Source organism: Callithrix jacchus, chromosome 10 (genome assembly GCF_049354715.1).
Source record: "Callithrix jacchus isolate 240 chromosome 10, calJac240_pri, whole genome shotgun sequence".
Classification (NCBI taxonomy): Eukaryota; Metazoa; Chordata; class Mammalia; order Primates; family Cebidae; genus Callithrix; species Callithrix jacchus.
The window spans coordinates 82796285-82815005 of record NC_133511.1 but is presented as its reverse complement, the minus strand read 5'-3'; the positions used below and the strand labels follow the sequence as shown (position 1 = coordinate 82815005).

At 51.0% G+C, this 18721-nt stretch overlaps 1 protein-coding gene across 30 annotated transcripts in view; it reads left to right on the top strand.

Moving 5' to 3' along the window:
* Positions 1–15828, top strand: part of PLEKHA7 (pleckstrin homology domain containing A7) — a 260456-nt gene extending 244628 nt beyond the window's left edge. For 8 of the 30 annotated variants that reach the window (XM_078340681.1, XM_035264197.3, XM_078340677.1 and 5 more), the window contains 9 exons: positions 2105–2296; positions 2393–2510; positions 3447–3550; positions 4095–4295; positions 7001–7159; positions 9501–9634; positions 10439–10581; positions 12144–12254; positions 14120–15612. In XM_078340681.1, coding sequence (XP_078196807.1) covers positions 2105–2296; positions 2393–2510; positions 3447–3550; positions 4095–4295; positions 7001–7159; positions 9501–9634; positions 10439–10581; positions 12144–12244 — 1152 coding nt within the window. In that variant the 3' untranslated portion in view covers positions 12245–12254; positions 14120–15612. Of the gene's footprint in view, positions 1–2104; positions 2297–2392; positions 2511–3446; positions 3551–4094; positions 5705–7000; positions 7160–9500; positions 9635–10438; positions 10582–11948; positions 12255–13204; positions 13260–14119 lie in introns of those variants that run through there. The other 22 variants (XM_078340686.1, XM_035264203.3, XM_078340679.1 and 19 more) reach the window with 10 other exon arrangements.
* The last annotated feature ends 2893 nt before the right edge of the window (positions 15829–18721 follow it).

Here is an 18721-nt window from a genome sequence, read left to right as displayed (position 1 = left end):
CTTCCCTAAAACAGAAGGTAGAAAATACCAAAACAAACAGCAGGAATGTCTGGGGCAGACGGCTGCCGACATAGAGCAGGATGCTGCCAGCTGGGACAGGGAGTAGGGGGAAAAGGCTCTGGTGTAGGAGCTGGAACACCCGGAATCTGGGACTGATTCTCTCATTGTATCCTCAGGCAAGTCTGTCCCTTCTCTGAGCTTCCTCAGTTTCCTTTTTATAGATGGTCACAGAGGCTTCTCCTCAGCATGGTCATCTGTGGCTTTCAGGCAGGGCTTTTTCAGCCTGGGTGAGCATTGGGGTCACCAGAAGAGGTCCTCTCTCCTAGGAATATATGTGTATTTGCCAGTTTCACCATTTGTTTTGTTATTTGCTTGTCTTTAACACTTATAAGATGAGCATGGTGGTGCATGCCTGTAGTCCCAGCTATTGGGGAGGCAAAGGCAGGAAGATTACTTGAGCCCAGGAGTTTGAAGTTGCAGTGACCTGTGATCACACAACTGCACTCCAGCCTGGGCAGTACAGCAAGACCCTGTCTCAAAACAAAACAAAACCCATTTGTATTTGTGAAACAATAATATCCATTTTGAAAATGACATAAACAGGATTATATAATTTAACGAATAATAATAAAGACACCTGTTTTCTACCAACACCTAGACTAAGAAATAGAACACTGCCAGCAACCAGAAGCCGGTGAGCAGCAACCAGGCCAGGCTGCTCCCTGTCTGCCAGAAGGAAACACAATCTTGACTTTTTGGATAATAATCCCCTTGCCATTTTTTTTTTTAAAGTTTTAGCACCTGTGTTGACCTTCCTAAACACTGTGATTGTGCTGGTATATAATTCTAGACTCTTTTTGTATCTTGGATCTTTTCTTCAACATCATGTTTGTGAGATTTATACATGTTGTTGCATGTGGCTATAGTTCATTTTTATTTGGCTTATTTTCTTGAGTCTAATGTCTTTTTAAAAATAGATAATATTCTCAAAGGATACAAAAGGAAAAGGTAATTAAAAAGTACATAGTAACATGTCTCCTTCCCACCCTCTGTCTCCAGACCTTCCATTCAAAGGCAGTCAGTGTTTTGTGTTTATCTTTCTGGGGGCTTTTTAGAAATGGGTGATTCAGATGTCTTATCAGGATTGGAAGCTGGATCCTCGGAGAACCAGTAACTTTCACAAGTCAGTGAAGTGCGTTGCTTTAGAGGATTGTTGATAAACCTTTGCTTTGGAGTGCTCTTTCCTGAACTTTCCAAGAGTTTGGAGTGCCCTTTCCTGAACTCTGGGAAATTCTTAAAAACAAAACAAATTAGACTAAGAAAAAGGGAATTTAGGAGGTGGAGGGCGTGATGGTCATTAGCCCTGCGAGTGGGTGTTCATGGCAGCCAGAGCCAGTCTGTTGCTATGTGGAGGAACCACAGCCCTCACAGAGCACTGCGGACAGGGAGTTTCAAGGAAAACACTTGTATTCATCACATTCTAGGGAATGAGCTGCGTGGTAAGCAGAGAGTCACTCATCCTGACCGCCTGTTCTGTCTGAGTCAGGAAGGAGGAGATATTTTGTAACCATGCACATTTGTGATAGAAAGGCCAGGGGGATGTAGCCTCTGTCCTTGTTCGGGTCCCCACCCTGCTGAAGGATCCAGAGCTGGTTCAGGGCCAGTGAGCCAGCTTGGGCTGACCACTGCTGAGTGGGTAGATGTTTATTTTCCAGGTAGGTGGTGCTGTCATAAGCATGGAAGTCTGGGCAGGGTTAGCGGCCTGCCTGCGATGTGCACTCTAGATGAGTGGAGGGAGCAGCGTGGCACAGCACCAAGGGCATAGACCTGGGAGACCTGAGTCCTGGGTTTTGGGACACAGTTATACAGATATCACTCTGAGGAACAGAAACTGTTCACATCTGAGGAGAGAGAGGAACAGAGGCATGTTCCTTCTTCACTGCTCCTCCAGGGGAAATGTGAGTGCTCCTTGGCTGAGGGGTTCATGTTCTGTGGCTCTGATGTGACCTGTTCTTGCCCTTTAAACCCCCGACTGTGGCAGTGCACTTAGCAGCCCTCCCTTCAGCTCCATCTCACTGGGCACTGGTCTGGTTCTGTTTCTCAGCAGGAAGATGAAGCACCTCCCAGGCCCCCACTCCCTGAGCTCTACAGCCCAGAGGACCAGCCCCCAGCCGTGCCACCTCTCCCTAGAGAGGCCACCATCATCCGGCACACGTCTGTGCGGGGCCTCAAGCGGCAGTCGGATGAGAGGAAGCGAGACCGGGAGCTGGGGCAGTGTGTGAACGGGGACTCCAGAGTGAGCAGGGGGGCCCTGGGGCTGCCACTCTGCATGTGGGGAGAGGGAAGAGGGTGTGACACCTACAGATGTGACCACCTGGGACTCTGCCCACAGGTGGAGCTGCGGTCGTACGTCAGTGAGCCTGAGTTGGCGACCCTCAGCGGGGACATGGCCCAACCCTCCCTGGGACTTGTGGGCCCTGATAGCGGGTACCAGACGCTGCCAGGCAGAGGTAAGGCAGGGCCCTCCCTGAAACTTCCCTGGGAATCCCACCACACTGCTTCCAGCACTCAGCTGGTACCTCATGCCCATTGGCCTGTAGCTCTAGGCCTAGGAGTGAGCAGCAGCTGGCAGGGGGCTCTGGGCTGCCAAGAGGGAGGGCCTGGCCTGCCTTCCTCTGGCCTACATCCTGATTCTCTTCCTCTGTTGTTACATCTGTCCCCAGGAACAATGATAATAGCAATTATCAGAAAGCCTGGTACTGTTTAAGCACTTTATATTGACATGATATTCACAGCAATCCTATGAGGAAAGTACTGTTATCTCCATTTTAGAGACATAGAAACTAAGGCCCAGAAAAAGTAAATAATTTGCCAATTAGCTAATCAGTGGTGGAACCAGAAGACAATCCCAGTGCCCTGGCTCCAGAGTCACTGCACCCTGCAGGCTGGGATGCTGGGTGGCTGCCACCAGTTTGGCCATCTCGGGCCTTCCAGACTGCTTCTCTTTCTTGTGCCACTCTAAGACTCAGTGAGCCCTTTCCTTAAACACTTTCTCGCCAGTTGAGTGTCCTTCTTGCTGTCCTCCTCACCCCAAGTTGGGTTGTGCAGGATGTCTAAGAGTAGATCAGGGAGTGAAAGGCATTCCTTCCCCTCCAGCCTTTCCCTCTGCCAGGAGGCCTAGTCTGCATGTAAGGAAAGCCTGGGGTGGTCCACAGATCTGTAGAGACACTGCCCCCCATCAGGGAAAAAGGTCACCCCTGGGCTGGCACCCCCATCCTCTCTTGGGGACCTTGGTCTTCCAGGCCCTGGGAAGGAAGAAGAGAAATAAGGGTGGGTCATTGGGTGGGTGCTCTTGGTCCCCCTGTAAGATTGGGGGGTGATGAGGGAGAAGCAGAGACCCACTCACCCCAGCACAAACAAGCTTGCCCTTCTCTTTCCTCACTAAGGGCTCTCAGGGTCCACATCAAGACTCCAGCAGTCGTCCACCATTGCTCCCTATGCCACACTCCGGAGGGGTCTTAATGTGGAAAGCAGCAAGGCGACCTTCCCTGTGAGTGGCCTCGAGCTGTCAAGGAGCTCCCTGCTCCTTCACATGTGGAGGGAGGGACTTCTGGGGGGACAGTGACTTGCTATCCCGTCAGCCCCAGGGATGTCCTCTGGGGTGGCTTTGGCCTGTCCTGAGCTCCCTGTCACCCACTGCCCATCAAGGAGGGCATGCTGCCTTTTTCTTTGGCCTGTCAGGGTGGCTGGATGGAGCTCAAAAAGCCTGCACCCTGAGTTCTGGCCTCACTGGACAGGCCTGAGCCTCAGTGTCTGCATCTGCAGAACGGGTGCTGCTCAGGAAGCTCCTGAGGGCTGGGGGCATCATGTTGCTTAGAGGAAGTAGTTCTCTGAGGCCGAGAGGAACTCAACTAGAGAAGAGTGTGTGTGTGTGTGTGTGTGTGTGTGTGTGTGTGTGTGTGTGAGAGAGAGAGAGAGAGAGAGAGAGAGAGAGAGAGAGAGAGTGTCAGAGAGACAGCGGGAATGCAGCTTGCAGGGTGGCTGTCCTCTGTGCTCAGCCCAGCACACTCTCTTGCATGCCTCCTCTTCCTCAGAGACCCAAGAGTGCCTTGGAGCGCCTGTACTCAGGAGACCACCAGCGGGGCAAGATGAGTGCGGAGGAGCAGCTAGAGCGCATGAAGCGACACCAGAAGGCCCTGGTCCGAGAGCGCAAGAGGACGCTGGGCCAAGGGGAGAGGACGGGCCTGCCCTCATCTCGCTACCTCAGCCGGCCGCTCCCGGGAGATCTTGGCTCAGTATGTTAGGAGTGGGTAGGGACAGGGAGCCCAGTGCCCCTCAGAGTCCCCCAAACACAAGCACATCACACCTCCCGGTGAGCAAGTTGTCCCTTGACCTAGATGCTTCAGAGAACACCCCACGGGTCTGTTTGTCCACGACCCAGGCTGGACAAACACCTGACCAGAGGGTGACCTGAACCAGAGCTGGAGTGAGGATCAAACAGGCTCAGGAGCCTGAGGAAATACCAGTCAGTCCTCCCAGCCACGCTTTGCAGGCATACAGAATCTCAGCCGAATTCAGGACGTGGGAATACAGGGTTCAGAGAGGAGAGGAAGAAGATGGTGACATGATTTGATTAGAAGCAAAAGCAAACCGACCAGCCTCCCAAACCTGCCAGCGGATGCTCTGGGAGGGTGATGGAGCACCGGGCTGCGCCCCTCTTCCCGAGGGCCGCTGGTCTCCCTGGGCTTTGCAATGCAGAAGCATCAAGGTGTCCGGGAGAGCTGGGGAGGCGTGTGCAGCCCCCTAGTGGCGCTTCCTGGCACTGCGCCCTGTTCACAGTCATCTGAGGTCCCTTTTGGAAACATTCTATTTGTCTTTTCCCTGTTGTTTGAAATCCCATGTTTTCCTAAACCTCTAGCCTGATTGTTCTTTCCCTAATTCATTGCACAAGCTCTTTTGCTTTTAGTGTTACCGCTCATTGCCTCTCTAATCCTGCCTGATTGTGTTTACAGAAGCTTCTGATTTGCATTGAACATGCTCTAACTGGCCTGTGCTACTTGTTACCAGGCTTATAATAGCAGTTCTTGTCTCCATAGCCTATTGAGCATTCCCAGATGCGACTTGCCTTTCTGCTGCCCTCTTCGTGCAGGCCTACTGACTCATAATTCACTTGTCCCAAAAGCCACCCCGCAAGCCTGAGCCAACCTGCTACCTGAGACCACAGTCATTGGCAGAGGTTCAGGCATTATGAATTTATAAAAATCCATGCCTTACACCTGGACAGTAGACAGGGACTTCAGAGATTGCACGTTTGACTACATTCTACCAAGGCTGAGGTTGTTCCATTTTAATTCCTCTAGTCCAATCACACAAGTTCTTATGGAAAATCTTTTTGTGTTTCTGGTATTTAATAACTTGAAGGGATAGCAAAATATACTGTGTATTCAGAGGGCCTATCTGCAGCTGTTAGCTCCGAACCAAAGGGGTAAGACCTAGGACATTCACATCTTTAAAAGCTGCAAACCTGATAACTTTCACACTTTTAAAACAAATGTCATATGGGGTAACACTGACCTTTTATAATTTGATGTCTCAAATGTGGAGATTATCTAAAAATCGTAACTTGAATACCTTGTAATCTTTCTCTTCAAATAAGACTTGTGTAAGTCTCTGCATCAACGCCAATAAACATGTTGCTTAATAATAATGGATTGGCGTGGTTCTTCCCCAGGATACATTGTAGAATCTAGTGAATGTTTCCTGTTTGTGGAAACAATCAGGCTGGGTTTAAATGAGGACTTATCTCTATCTGGAGCACTTGTGAGCGTGTAAGGAAATGAGTGTTTTCTTTGTGAATCATTAAATTGGCTTTTTCATACTTGGAACTTCAATTGCCTAATTCTTTCAAACAATAATTGGAGAACCATCACCTAAGAGTGATTATATTGATTTGGAGTCATTATTGAGAGCTTGTGCATGAATGGGTGAAATGTGTAAATATGGCTCTGGGTTTGGGGTTTTGGAGGGACTTGAGGAGGCATCAAAGACAGTCAGGACCATTTGGGGCTTTGAGGTGGGTGGATGGGATAGAGGAGATGGCCTGGGATAGATAAGCATCTGCTTTGGTTCTGCTCAGGGGAAGAGAGGCTTTGAGCCTGCACTATTCTCAACAACCTGCTCAGCAGTCAAAGGCCTGTGAGGATGCAGGTCCTGGGTCAACAGGAAGCCACCACAGAGCTGGACGGTCATGGTTGGATCTTATGGGTTAGATTTTCCCTCTTGGGAAGCTTGTTACAAAGTTGTACTGTGGAACAGCCTTGGAAACATTCCACTTGATTTAGCATTTCAATTTTATATGATTTAGTTTTTTTTCTAATTCAAAGAAAACATCTATCTCAAATACATGGGTCTTATACAGCAGCTTGTCTGCCTCATTGGCTCCAAGCTGCTCTTGCTTGTACTTCCCCATCCCTGCTGTGAGTGCAGTACCCCCCACCTATGAATGTTATCTTGTTGGAAATTCCCAATAGAAAGACCCTTGGTTATTCTACTTGCTTAGCAGGGCCTCGAAGGGAGTGTTTTTCCATTAATTCTGAGCCTGGGATATATGTCTCCTGAACCAGCAAGTTTTCCACGAGCTGTAGAGAGCAGAAGGCACAAATCCCTTCTCTAGAGCTGTGTCCCAAGTTGTTTGGAGGTCACCCTTTCTGGGAGTCTTCTATTTCCCTGGGGACCACTGTGAGCCTAAAGTCATGAGTCTTAGACCTGTTCCCCAAGGGTATATGTTTCAAACTTCTGGGGACTCAGATCAGAGAGCATTTAGCAGTCTGAAACAGCCCATATGAAGGGATCAGAGGCTTTGTTCTCTATTGCACATACAGCTTTTCCCTAAGGGGATCATAGGTCCATCTTCCAAAGGCCCTCATGGAAAAAGGTGACCAGCCATGCTCTTTCAGCAATCAGGAAGTGACTACATTTAACCCTTTTGTTCTGTTGCCAGTGGAAGCGTGAGCAGGACTTTGACCTGCAGTTGCTGGAACGGGTCGTGCAAGGGGAAAGAAAGGACAAGGAGGAGAATGGCTGGTTGAAAGTGCAGGCCATGCCTGTCACTGAGTTGGACCTGGAGCCTCAAGACTATGACTTGGACATCAGCAGAGAGGTGAGGGCAGGTGCCTCCTTCATGTCCTCCAGGAGACATGGCCTTCAAGCTTCCAGCCTGATATACCCTCCCACTTGGGGGGTATCATCCTGAATAGGGACATGGCTCAGCTTCAGTGTGGCCTAGGAAAATGGATGGATAGCAACTTGAGGCAATAAAAGGAGGCCAGACGTTTCAGTGAAGGTTCAAATCTATCTCTGTAACTTAGGGCAAGTTGTAATTTTAGCTTCTCTGAGCCTCAGTTTCCTCAACAGTGCAGTGGGTTGTGAAGAGGATTCAGTGACTCCACATGTTCTCAGGAGGTTTAGTAATCAAAGCTACGTAGTAGGCACATGAGCGGCAGTTGTTATTGTTAGGAAATGTTCCCTGCAACACCAGGGGTTGGCTTTGCAACTGGCTGGTGAGGCCAACTTGGGCAGTCTGACTAGGGGAAAATAGGGGGCAGGTTTGAAAATCACAGGTGAAATTTCCAGCCATGATAGAAGTTTGGAGACTGTGCAGACTTCCGGTCCGAATTCTTCTGCTGCCCTCTTGTGGCTCATATGCATCATGACAGGGCAGGCCCAGGAGAGCAAGTAACTCCTGGATGGATCTCTACCCATCTAGAATGTCTCTACCCAAAGGGAGAGAAAGGGAACTCAGGATGACACACTCAGCGTCTTCAAGACATAGATGGTCTCCTGTGGCCTATGTCGATGCTATTCCTAAGCTCTGCGGGGCAGTGTCTGTGGCTGCTTGGTTTGCCTTTGTATCCTTAGCCCCTGGCACAGGGCCTGGCACACTGTGGGTGCATGTTACATTTTTGCTGAATGAAGACTGTGTTGAATGAATCACACAGTGACTCATAAATGTACCAAAAACATTTGTACAAGGACTTGGCCTGCCCGGAAACTGCATAAAAGAAAATGTTCTCACCACATGAAAGATGGATTAAGGCTAGACCTCAATAAAACTTTTCCCCAGGTCTGTGTAATAGGAGACTGAGTCCTGAGGAGGACCTGCATCTTCCGGAACCTTCCTGCTGTCTTAAGAGGCAGGGCCAGGCCCATTCACAAGCTGATTTGCCAGTGGTGTCTACCTGACTCAATATATAGTCTTTAAGAATAAAGGACCAGTGTGTGGATAAGAGAGATGCCTATAGGGTTGCTGAGTTTTGGGGTCCACTGGGGCTCTAGGAGTTAACAAGGTTGGTCCCCTGCCCCCAAGACCTTGTTCTTTTGGCATCTGAAACAGCCAAAGGTCTGTGCGTTCTCAGATTCACAAAAAAAGTCACCACATGCTGCCTTGGCAGGGGAAGTGTGTTCTGTAGTGTCCTGATCACCTGCCAGCACAGGGAAAAAGTTCTTCCTTATCTCTAACCTAAGTCCCTCTGGCTACAATGTAATCTGCTCCTCTAAAGCTGTCCTCACTGGAGTAACAGAGAAGAGCTTATTTCTTGCCATTTCCAGCAGAGTGAAAGGGCTGCGTGTAAGTTTAAATCCATGACCAGGTTTACCCTGGGTTTGGATTAAACTTGTTTTTTGTTTTTTTTTAAACTTCAACTCATCCCATTTTAGCATGCTTTTGTAATTCAGGGAGGAAAAAGTTCCTGGAGCATGCAAAAGCTTCTTTTAGTGTTCTTAGTCCAAGCAAGGTTTCACCAAGCCAAGTTTGCCACTAGGTCCATAGGAGATGCTGGCAAGATGGAATTTGGGGCCATTTTCCTCCAGCAAGTAGAAGATTCAGCATAGCTGTCTCCTGTCTAGATCAGAAGAGCTTTTGTAGGGACAGAAAGCATCACATCCTTTCCTTCACCCACCTGTCAATCATTCATTTATCCATTATCCATCCATTCAGGCAGAATTAGTTGGAGGGCTATTAAGTACTAAGTCCCTGCATTGGACAGAGGGAGACAATGGCGAACAGAAAGTGAGGGGGCGGAGGGGATCAGAGAAGGCTTCTCAAAGTGAGGTTGAAAAGATGAGAGTCAATGGAACCAAAGGAAGAGCTTCCTAGACTAAAGGAACAGAGGCTGCGCTGTGGGAGGGGAACTGGAGGCACTGGCTGATCAGTGGCTGGAGAGGTCATCAGGGGTCAGATCACTTAGGGCCTCGATGGTGGCAGTAAGGACGATAATTTTTTATCCCGAGACCTTGTAGACTTGTTGTTTTGCCCTTCCCTTCCCTCAGCCTGTAGGAGGTTGTTTGGTGGAATAGAAGGAACACAAGCTTTGGAGTCGGACTCAGGTTCAAAGCTGGATTCCACAGCTGATGAATTTTGCTATCTTGAGGGCAGGGGGGAAGCGAGTCCTAAACCCAGACATCTGAGCCTCTCCCTCTGCCACCTCCTCGCCTCTCCCCAGCTGTCCAAACCAGAGAAGGTGTCAATCCCTGAGCGTTATGTGGAGCTAGATCCCGAAGAGCCACCCAGCCTTGAGGAGCTGCAAGCGCGGTACCGCAAAGCCGAGAAGATCCGCAACATCCTCGCCCGGTCAAGGTCAGCCCTCGCTTGCTCAAGTACTGGCAGGTCACCCTGACCCCGGGCGGTGTCTCAACCATGTGGGCCCTGGGCCAGGCTCTCTGGGGTGTGTGTTTTGCCAGGCCTTCGTCTCAGGTTAGTCCTCCTCACTGGAGGGGGCAGGCTGCTACAGCACCAGCAGATCAGCAAGGAAGCCTGCCTAGGTCATGTGGAAAGGCCTGCAACACTTGTAAAGGCTTCTTGTTCTGGCCTCTCACCCCCAATTCTGTGTCCCAAGTGACCCTAGCAAGTGTAGAGAGTGGAGCCAGGTGTGGCTGTGAAGTGGACGCAGTTGGAGATCAGCTCCAGTGATGATCCTCCCAGCATTTGGGCCTGTGTACCTTCATGCAGACCAGTAGATCAGAGCCAATGACACCAGCCTTGTCCCTAGGGCACCAGAGGCATTGCCCACTTCCTGAGATGCTAGCCTGGGGCCCTTGGAAGTGACCTACCTGTCCCCTCAAGCCTCAATAGCTTCAGAAATTTAACTTTTTTGTAAGCCTGACTTTCAAAGCTGGCTTAGCCATTTGTGTCTGAATTTAATAAGAGCTTCCAGCTGGAGCTGGTAACTTGAGGTCTGTGGCCTTTCCAAAAGAAGTACAAGGCTGTGATTGTTTGGGTGTTTGGGGAAAAGCATGTATCTTTGTCTAGGGAAAAAGTACCATAGTTTTTGTCTGATCCCCCTCAAAATGTTGCGAACCTCCAGGCCAGGGAGACCCTCCACTCCTGAGGCTGATGCCCAGGGCAGGAGGGTCCATGGTCCACTTCCGAACCCTCCTGCAGCATGTGCAACCTGCAGCCGGCCTCAGGCCAGGACCGGAACAGTGTGGCCGACCTGGACTTGAAGCTGCAGGAGCAGGAGCGCATCATCAACATCTCCTATGCTCTGGCCTCTGAGGCCTCCCAGCGCAGCAAGCAGGTGGCAGGTAAGGCCATGGCCCAGCCCCCAAGGCCCAGATCCTGCCCCACTGCTCCTCAGGGCTTGGGCCCAGCATGGCCTGTTCCAGAGCCAGTGGAAAATCAGGTGGCAGGGATGGTAGTTGAGGGTCATTGGTGTGTTCCCCTGATCAGAGGGCATCCTATCCCATAAGCACAACAGGACTTGGAAAGGAAGGTGGGGCAGGCCACAGTGAGGGAGACAAACGGGGACCAAGCTCAGAAGTGTCAGCGGAAGAAGGTCCCAGGAGGAGTGGTGCTGCTACTCCACTTCTTCTGAGACTGTGGGCTAAGAACAGGTTGTTTCAAGGCCCTGAGCCAAGGGGTTAAGGTTTCTGACCTCTTGAAGAAGGGGGCAGGAAAGTGGTTGAAACTTGGATTTCTTGCCAGGGCAAGGCAGAAGGGGACCCCTCCAGCCCTCCCTTGGAGCCCTGCCTTGGTCTCTAAACTAAAGCCAGTGTTCCCCTAGTCAGAGTGTACTGTGCCAGAAAATACAGGACTTGGCAAGTGGGACTTCGCAGGCCAGTTGGAAAAACCATGGCATGAGAGCATGCACATAAGTGTGTGTGTGTGTGTGTCTGTGTATGTGTGTCTGTGTGTGTGTGTGTGTGTGTGTAAAAGGGCTGTTCTTTCTCTCAGCCAGGAAGGAGACTGCAGGCTCCTCCTTCCACCCACAGCTCACGTGCCTGTGTGTGTGTGCCTTGTGCCTCCACAATTCACCTAGTACCATTTCTCCCCTGACACAGAGGCCACTGTGTATCTGGGTGGTGTTCCTTCTGGAGAGGGGGAAGCCATAGAGCCTGAAGTGGTGTCATGGCTGCTACCAATTCTCCAACCCTGGCCAAAGGTCTAGAAGTGGCCAAGGGTGGGGCCAGCAGGACCCTCCAATACCTGGCCCTAGGGATCAGAGCTTTGCTGTGGCTCCAGAAGACCATGAGAGTGACTGACAACAAGGGGAGGGGCCATAGTCTTATTCAAAGCCTGTTCTCTGTCCCCCACAGCCTGATTCTGCACAGAGTCCTTGACGTCCCTGCTCTCCTCAGTCCCTTCAAGCACATGCTGAGTGGGCTGAGAGATGCCCAGTGTGGCATTCTGGGACTAGGGACACAGGAGATGGCTCATCCAGACCTCTCCTTCTAATGACTGCTGGGCTCATTTTCAGCAGCTCTTGAGCTCCTCCTGATGGGGAGGGTTCGAGCAGGTTTGGCTCCCCCATCATACCATGCCCTCTTATTGCCTTGCTTGCTCTAACCCTGGGGGTCTCCCATCCTCGGCCTCCTTACTGCCAGCAAATGAGCACCCCCAGCCCTAACATGCTGCGGCCTTTCCTCACTCTTGATCCCTCTCTCCGTCTCAGAAACATATCCAGGAACTGCAGGCTGACCCATCTGGTTCTCCACCAGGCCTCATGGATCTGTCCCTCACCTTCAAGCCCAGGCCCTTTGTGGTGGGCAGCAGGGCCCACGCCACCCCAGCCTGCCACATGGGGCATCTGGTGCTGCAGCAGCTGATGAATCTAATGCACCGCTTAATTCCTGTGTGCCCCATCTAGCACAGCAGCTGGCCCTCCTCCTGCCTAAAGGCCCCCTGTCTTCCAGGACGGTGCCACCTTACCCCCCTTTAACCAACGGACTCCACTACACCTTTGTCTAACACCTTCCAAGTAAGAGTCCCTGCCTGGCGTGCCTCTGCCTGCTCCCCGCCCCTCCCTAGCACTGAGCCCTGACCTCCTTGCTGTGCTGAGATGATTGCAGTGCCACCCTCTGACGCTTCCTTCCAATGGCAAAGCGGCTGCTGGGGGGACTGTCCTGACTGGTAGGCAGGTGGGAAAGTGATGCTTTTTGGGAACTCAGTCCCCAGTGGCTCTACTACAGTAGGGACTGAGCAATTCACCCCCATCTCCCTAAAATCTCTAGAACCAGAACTGTGCCCCCCGACTCCCCTGCTCTCCTCAGTAGGGCAACCTGACGCCTGAGGACCAGCGCAGACCACAGTGCCAGCCTCGGGGGGCTGGAAAGAAAGAGTTAGATCTTGGCCTCTCAGGGCTTTGGCCAAAGAAACCGTAGACCTGTAAGATAGAGAAAAGTCCAGCTCTACAGATGAGGAAACAGTCCTGGTGAGGGGCTGGGGCTCACTCCAGGTCACATAGAAGTAGTGTCAGCACAGAGATTGGGACTGCCCTTTTGGTCACTGGGCACATTAAGAGGGAGAGAAAGGGAAGCCCAGGGCAACGTGAAACTGGCCCTTAGCCAGGCAGAAAGCTCTGGCACCACCCCTACCAAGTCCTCCCATGTGTGCATCTAGTGATTAGACACAGGGCAGGATGAGGAGGGAGCCCTGGACCAGGAGGCCGGCAACTGGTCCAGTCTGAAGTGAGTTATTGGCCTGGGCCTGTTGCTTCTGAGCCGATCAGTTCACCTGGACAGGGGAAGGTCAGACTAGAGGTCTGGGCAGCCCTTTCCCTGACAGACATTTTGCAGGGCTTTCCCCTCTCCTTTATATACTTGTGGTTAACATTGTTGAGTGCCTGCTGTATGCCAGGCGTTGTGCTAAGCATCTCTTTTGACCCACACAACAACCCTACAAAGATATTTCCCCCACCCCACTTTACAGATGAGAAAACAAAAGCTCAGAGACCTTCAGGGATTTGCACAAGGAATTGCAGCTTGTAAGTGCCAGGGTTTAAAGCCCTTTGATATGAGTTCAGAGCCTTTGTTCCTCATCACCACTCATGAATTCATCTGGGCCACCCCAAGTGGCCCTAGTTGTTTGGAGAGAGAAGTGAAAGGAGGGAGAGAGTATTTGTGCTGAAAGGGGGCGAGGCATGATGTTTTGGCAGGTGTCCATCCTGGGTGCTCCCCCTGCCTCACAGCAGAGTCAGCAGGTCCCTGCCAGTCTGAGCATGGAAGGAAGAGGCCAGGCTCTCAGGATGTGTGGAGTAGAGGCCCCATGATGGAGGAGCCATAGGGAAGCGCTCTAGCCAATTCCATTGTGAAGGCCAAGGTTGAGGGCGTGGCTTTCTCCTAGAGATCTGAGCACAGTAACAGTGCTCAGGCACCGAGAGGCAGGAGAGAGGCTCTGTTCCTGATCAGCCCTTTATGCTCTTTTTGAAGTGCTGCATTTCCTCTTACTTGCTGCATTTCCTGTATGACCACCATGCTATTAGATTAGAAAAACAAGGCCCACAGAGGCCAAGAGCACTACCCACATTCAATGAATGAAGAGTGGGGCCAGACTGTATCCTTATCACAGTCTTTGCCCTATCAGGGTAGGGACCCAATTTAGGGGACACCATGTGTCTAGCAGTGGAGTAGGGGTGCAGGGAGGGCAGGGAGAGAGCCCCATGTGTCCTAGAAGCTGAGGGTCCCCCAGCAGCGGCCGCATTTCCCGGAGCCCCCTGCTCTGCTGCTCTGTTGCTCTGTCTGTCTGCCTATCTGCCATTCCATGTCCTGTGTGTGCAGATATGCCCTCCCTGGAGGTGAGCAGGGCTCCTGCCAGCCTCTCACTGTCTCCTGTGCTTTTTGGCAGCCCAGGCAGTGACTGACCCGTGACCCAGTATACAGAGAAGCCTGGAGCCAGGGGCCCAGTGGAACCAGCTTCCTCCAAGGAGATCAACCTTTCTGCCCCCAAGAAACTGCCTCCGGCTGGGCAGGGAATCTGGCTGGAGGAAGGAGCAGCTTACTGACTGTGGGTGTTCACCACAGGCGAGGCCCTAACATGCACCCACTAGTTTAGCTCAGACTCCTCTCTACATATGAATGGCAAAGGCACTTTTGATACACACTCTAAAATATATTGTATTTTAAAATTGGAATCTATTTTCCAATGTTCACCTCAAGGGCTGAGTGGCAGGGAGGGTGAGGATGCAGGACTTTGCAGCTGCACCTACAGATTCAGGTACTTTGGGTGACAGGTGTGGGTGGGGGAAAGGGCGGGGCAAGCAGAGGACAGTTCAACTTCCAATGACTTCAGGAGAAAGTGGGATTTGAAGAGGCGTTCCCAGTAGATTCCAGCGTCAGGCTGGTTGGCGTGCTGTCTAGGAGAAGAGGGGCCCTTGGCTGCAGAGATCAGCTGTCCCTGACCTGATGACCAATTCTATGTGAAACTCCACCAGGATGGCACGCGGAGCCCAAGTCAGCGTCTTGGCCCTTGGGTTTGGCTTAGGGGCAACAGTGTGTTCAAAAGCACTGGGGCCCACAACCTGCCCACAGGCTTCCCTCAGCAAAGGGCTCTTTTCAGAAAGAAAAAAGCAGTTTGCTTTCATTGTTTTTTTGAGATGAAGTTTTACTGTTGTTGCCCAGGCTGGAATACAATGGTACTATCTCAGCTCACCGAAATCTCTGCCTCCTGGATTCAAGTGATTCTTCTGCCTCAGCCTTCCAAATAGCTGGGATTACAGGCATGTGCCACCATGCCCAGCTAATTTTCTACTTTTAGTAGAGACAGGGTTTCTCCATGTTGGTCAGGCTGGTCTTGAACTCCTGACCTCAGGTGATCTACCTGCCTCAGCCTCCCAAAGTGCTGGAATTACAGGTATGAACCACCGTACCCAGCCTGCTTTCATTTTTAACAGTACACACTGAAGTACAGAAAAGTTGAGAGGAAACAACTTTCATTGTATCATAGCAATAAACTCCACACTGGGTGACACCTACCAGAAATCCTTTCCCTCCAACCAGGCCACGTTGGGGACCTTCCCTGCCTGCCCTTGGAAAACCCTGGTTGGCTTTCCTAGGACTCAGGTCTGGTGGCAGGAGGGCAGCAGTGTGCCCCCACCATCCCTGATGGCCTGCTGCCATAATGGCAGGACTTGACTTCCAGCCCCACATGAGGAGGGGGGCTACCAAGCCAGGTACAGTGTTTGTGGCCCTTTATTTAAGATGTGTTCTTATATTATTCTGCAAATAGAAAATGATGTTTAAGTGGAAAAACAACAGCAACAACAACAAAAACCTCCATTGGGTGGAGCCACACTTTAAATGAAAATTTCTCTTTGACTATGCTCAGAAAAAAAAAAAATAGAATTTTGAATATATTTAGCAGTTGCCGTCTATTTTTAACTAACTCCATATGCTGCCAGTATCGACTTCATGACATTTGCCAAATAAAATTTTATTTTTGCCTTTATAAGATTTTCTTGGAAAAAAATGAAATGAATATTTTGCAAGAAAAAGTTAATTTAAAAATGTAATGGTTTGCAAAAAAAATGTGATGTACAGATTAAAGTATTAACCTGATATGTTTCCTGCTTCTTGCAGACTATAGTCTCTTGTGAGTGGTCTGTGTATGTTTTTTTCCATTTCTTTGGAAAATCCCCACTGTCAGCTCTCGGCCCTGCTTGTACTCACCTATGAAAACTTTCTTCTGGTGACGGTCCTTTTCATTTGATTGACTGTGGAGGCCTGGAATGAGGAGGCCTGTGCTTCTGGGCCCCTGGCTAGGCTTCCACAGCTGGTCAGGGCAACCCCTTACTCCATCCCAGTCAAGGAGACCCCCACCCCATCCCAGTCAAGGAGCCCCCCCACCCCATCCCAGTCAAGGAGCCCCCCCCACCCCATCCCAGTCAAGGAGCCCCCTCCACCTTATCCCAGTCAAAGAGCCCCCCCCACCCCATCCCAGTCAAGGAGCCCCCCCCACCCCATCCCAGTCAAGGAGCCCACTCCACCCTATCCCAGTCAAGGAGCCCCCCCACCCCATCCCAGTCAAGGAGCCCCCTCCACCTTATCCCAGTCAAGGAGCCTCCCCACCCCATCCCAGTCAAGGAGCCCCCCCCACCCCATCCCAGTCAAGGAGCCCCCCTACCCCATCCCAGACAAGGAGCCCCCTCCACCTTATCCCAGTCAAGGAGCCCCCCCACCCCATCCCAGTCAAGGAGCCCACTCCACCTTATCCCAGTCAAGGAGCCCCCCCCACCCCATCCCAGTCAAGGAGCCCACTCCACCCTATCCCAGTCAAGGAGCCCCCTCCACCTTATCCCAGTCAAGGAGCCCCCCCACCCCATCCCAGTCAAGGAGCCCACTCCACCTTATCCCAGTCAAGGAGCCCCCCAACCCCATCGCAGTCAAGGAGCCCCCTCCACCCTATCCCAGTCAAGGAACCCCCCCCACATCCCAGTCAAGGAGCAGGCAAGCTGTGGACTCCCTCATGGGGCTGGTTTGGCAGACAGCTTGCAGTCCAATTCAAGACAGCGCAGGGGACGCTGTGGGCCCCCTTCCAACCCACATGCTGCCGGCTCGCTCCAGGGAGGCAGCTTAGTGACGGACCATTGCAAACTGGATTTGTGTTTAATTCATTTTGACTTGTGATGTATGCTCAAAACAGAAGGCAAGAAGCCAGTTCCATTGAGGGGTGTGTATATTTCCGAGCTTCTTGTTATAGCAGTTTTTCTCTACTGCCAAGAAGAGCATCTGAGGTTGGTGGTGACTTTCCAACTATTTAAACTGGGGAAAGTAGATTCCAAGGCATTCCGAACAGGGGGTACTGCTGCTTTTTTAGCTACTTATCTCTTTGAAATAAAATATACTCTTTGGTTTTAAGCATTACTTGGAGATGTCACAATAACAAATGAAGGAGGGCGGAGGTGGTGAGAATGATTTCATAACTGAGTGCAAAGCCCCCCAAAACCGAAAAAGAAGCCATACAGGAGATAGTATGGCCACCCCCACAGGGTGGCCATCTGTAGACGTTTTCTCAGTGAAAACCTGACAGTTTGTTTGTTTGTTTTTTTAACTGTTGGTCTTTCTGTCTCACACATATAATCCTGTGTAAATGGGAATGCAGTAACCCCCACCTTACTGCTCTTTTCAGAGTGCGCCATCAGGGAGGAGGGGTAACCTCTTCTATAAGAATTGAGGCCCAGATTTCAATCTACATAGTGTGTGAGTGTGTGACAGGCCCTCAACTCAGAGTCGGTGGAGAGCATGCGTGGTCAAAAAAGGCATGCACGCTCCAGCTCCATCATGCATAACAGGTGATGTGGCCCGGCCTTGAGAGCACTCTTGTTACCCGAGGTAAGATGGGGCCGGGCCATCTGTGACAGTGCTGCAGTGCTGGCTGGCCAGTGACACTACAGGGTGGGGAGGACTCTGGGGAATGCCATGTGGCCTCGTGATTCCAATTTCCCTTCCAGGAGACCCCAGGGCCTGAGCAGCATTTTAAACGAGATTGCAGTTGACGAAGGGGATGTAGGACACTTCTGTATCCATTTGCTGGTGTCCACTCCTCAATTCCGACTTTTAACCAGGTCCAGGTTGAGCCCTGGATGTCTAGTTTTAGCGAGAACCAACAATAACATTTTAGGATCTAGTATGAAACAGATTAGGAATAACATCTTCTAATGCCTACTTGAACCTCCTGAACAGCCAAGATTCTCAACACGTCCAGAATGTCGTTCAGATGATGACAATCGTATGTAGGGTTTGCGAGTCTACATGGAGTAGATGTGCCCAGACTGGTGGAGATGATGAAAACAAGTGTTTTGTTTTCTCCATCATTCACTTTCCTCCCAGCCTTGGTGTCTGCTCTGGGAGCGTAAACTTCAGCTAGCCCCTTTCTGTCTTTCTAACCCCTTGGCTGCCTTCAGGTCAGCTGGGTTCTCTAGAATTTTCTTTTTTATTTTACGTTGCAGGTCATGGCCAGGCAATCATCTATCCGCCCACATTTCATTCCAGGGGCCTGAAGGGGCGGGGGTGGGGTGGAGCAGCCCCTGGCTCAGGCTTGGCCAGACAAAAGCCGATTTTGGGCTTTGGGTATTTCACACAAGCATAGGACTCCCTGGCAAGTCCTTTTTTGTTCTCACCAGGGGCAAATCCTTTTGTGTTCTCACCAAGGGTGGGAAAGAAGCAGCAAATTATTTGTGTAATCCCCAAATCACATTTCTGAGACATGGCAGACAAATGCTGGGAGCCCTCTGCTTCCTACTCTGCATCAGACGCTGGGTGTGCAAGGGACTTTGCCCACGTGGGTTGTGCTCTGTTATGAAAAGAACAAAGAGATCTGGCTGGGGAAGACATGAAAAATGGCAGAGCCCCTCCCGGACCAGTAAACACGCCATGGCTTTGCCACCTCCACTCAAAAGGCTACCACTTTCATTGCTCTCCTAGCAAAGAAACCTTTCTTCAGAGTGAGTGG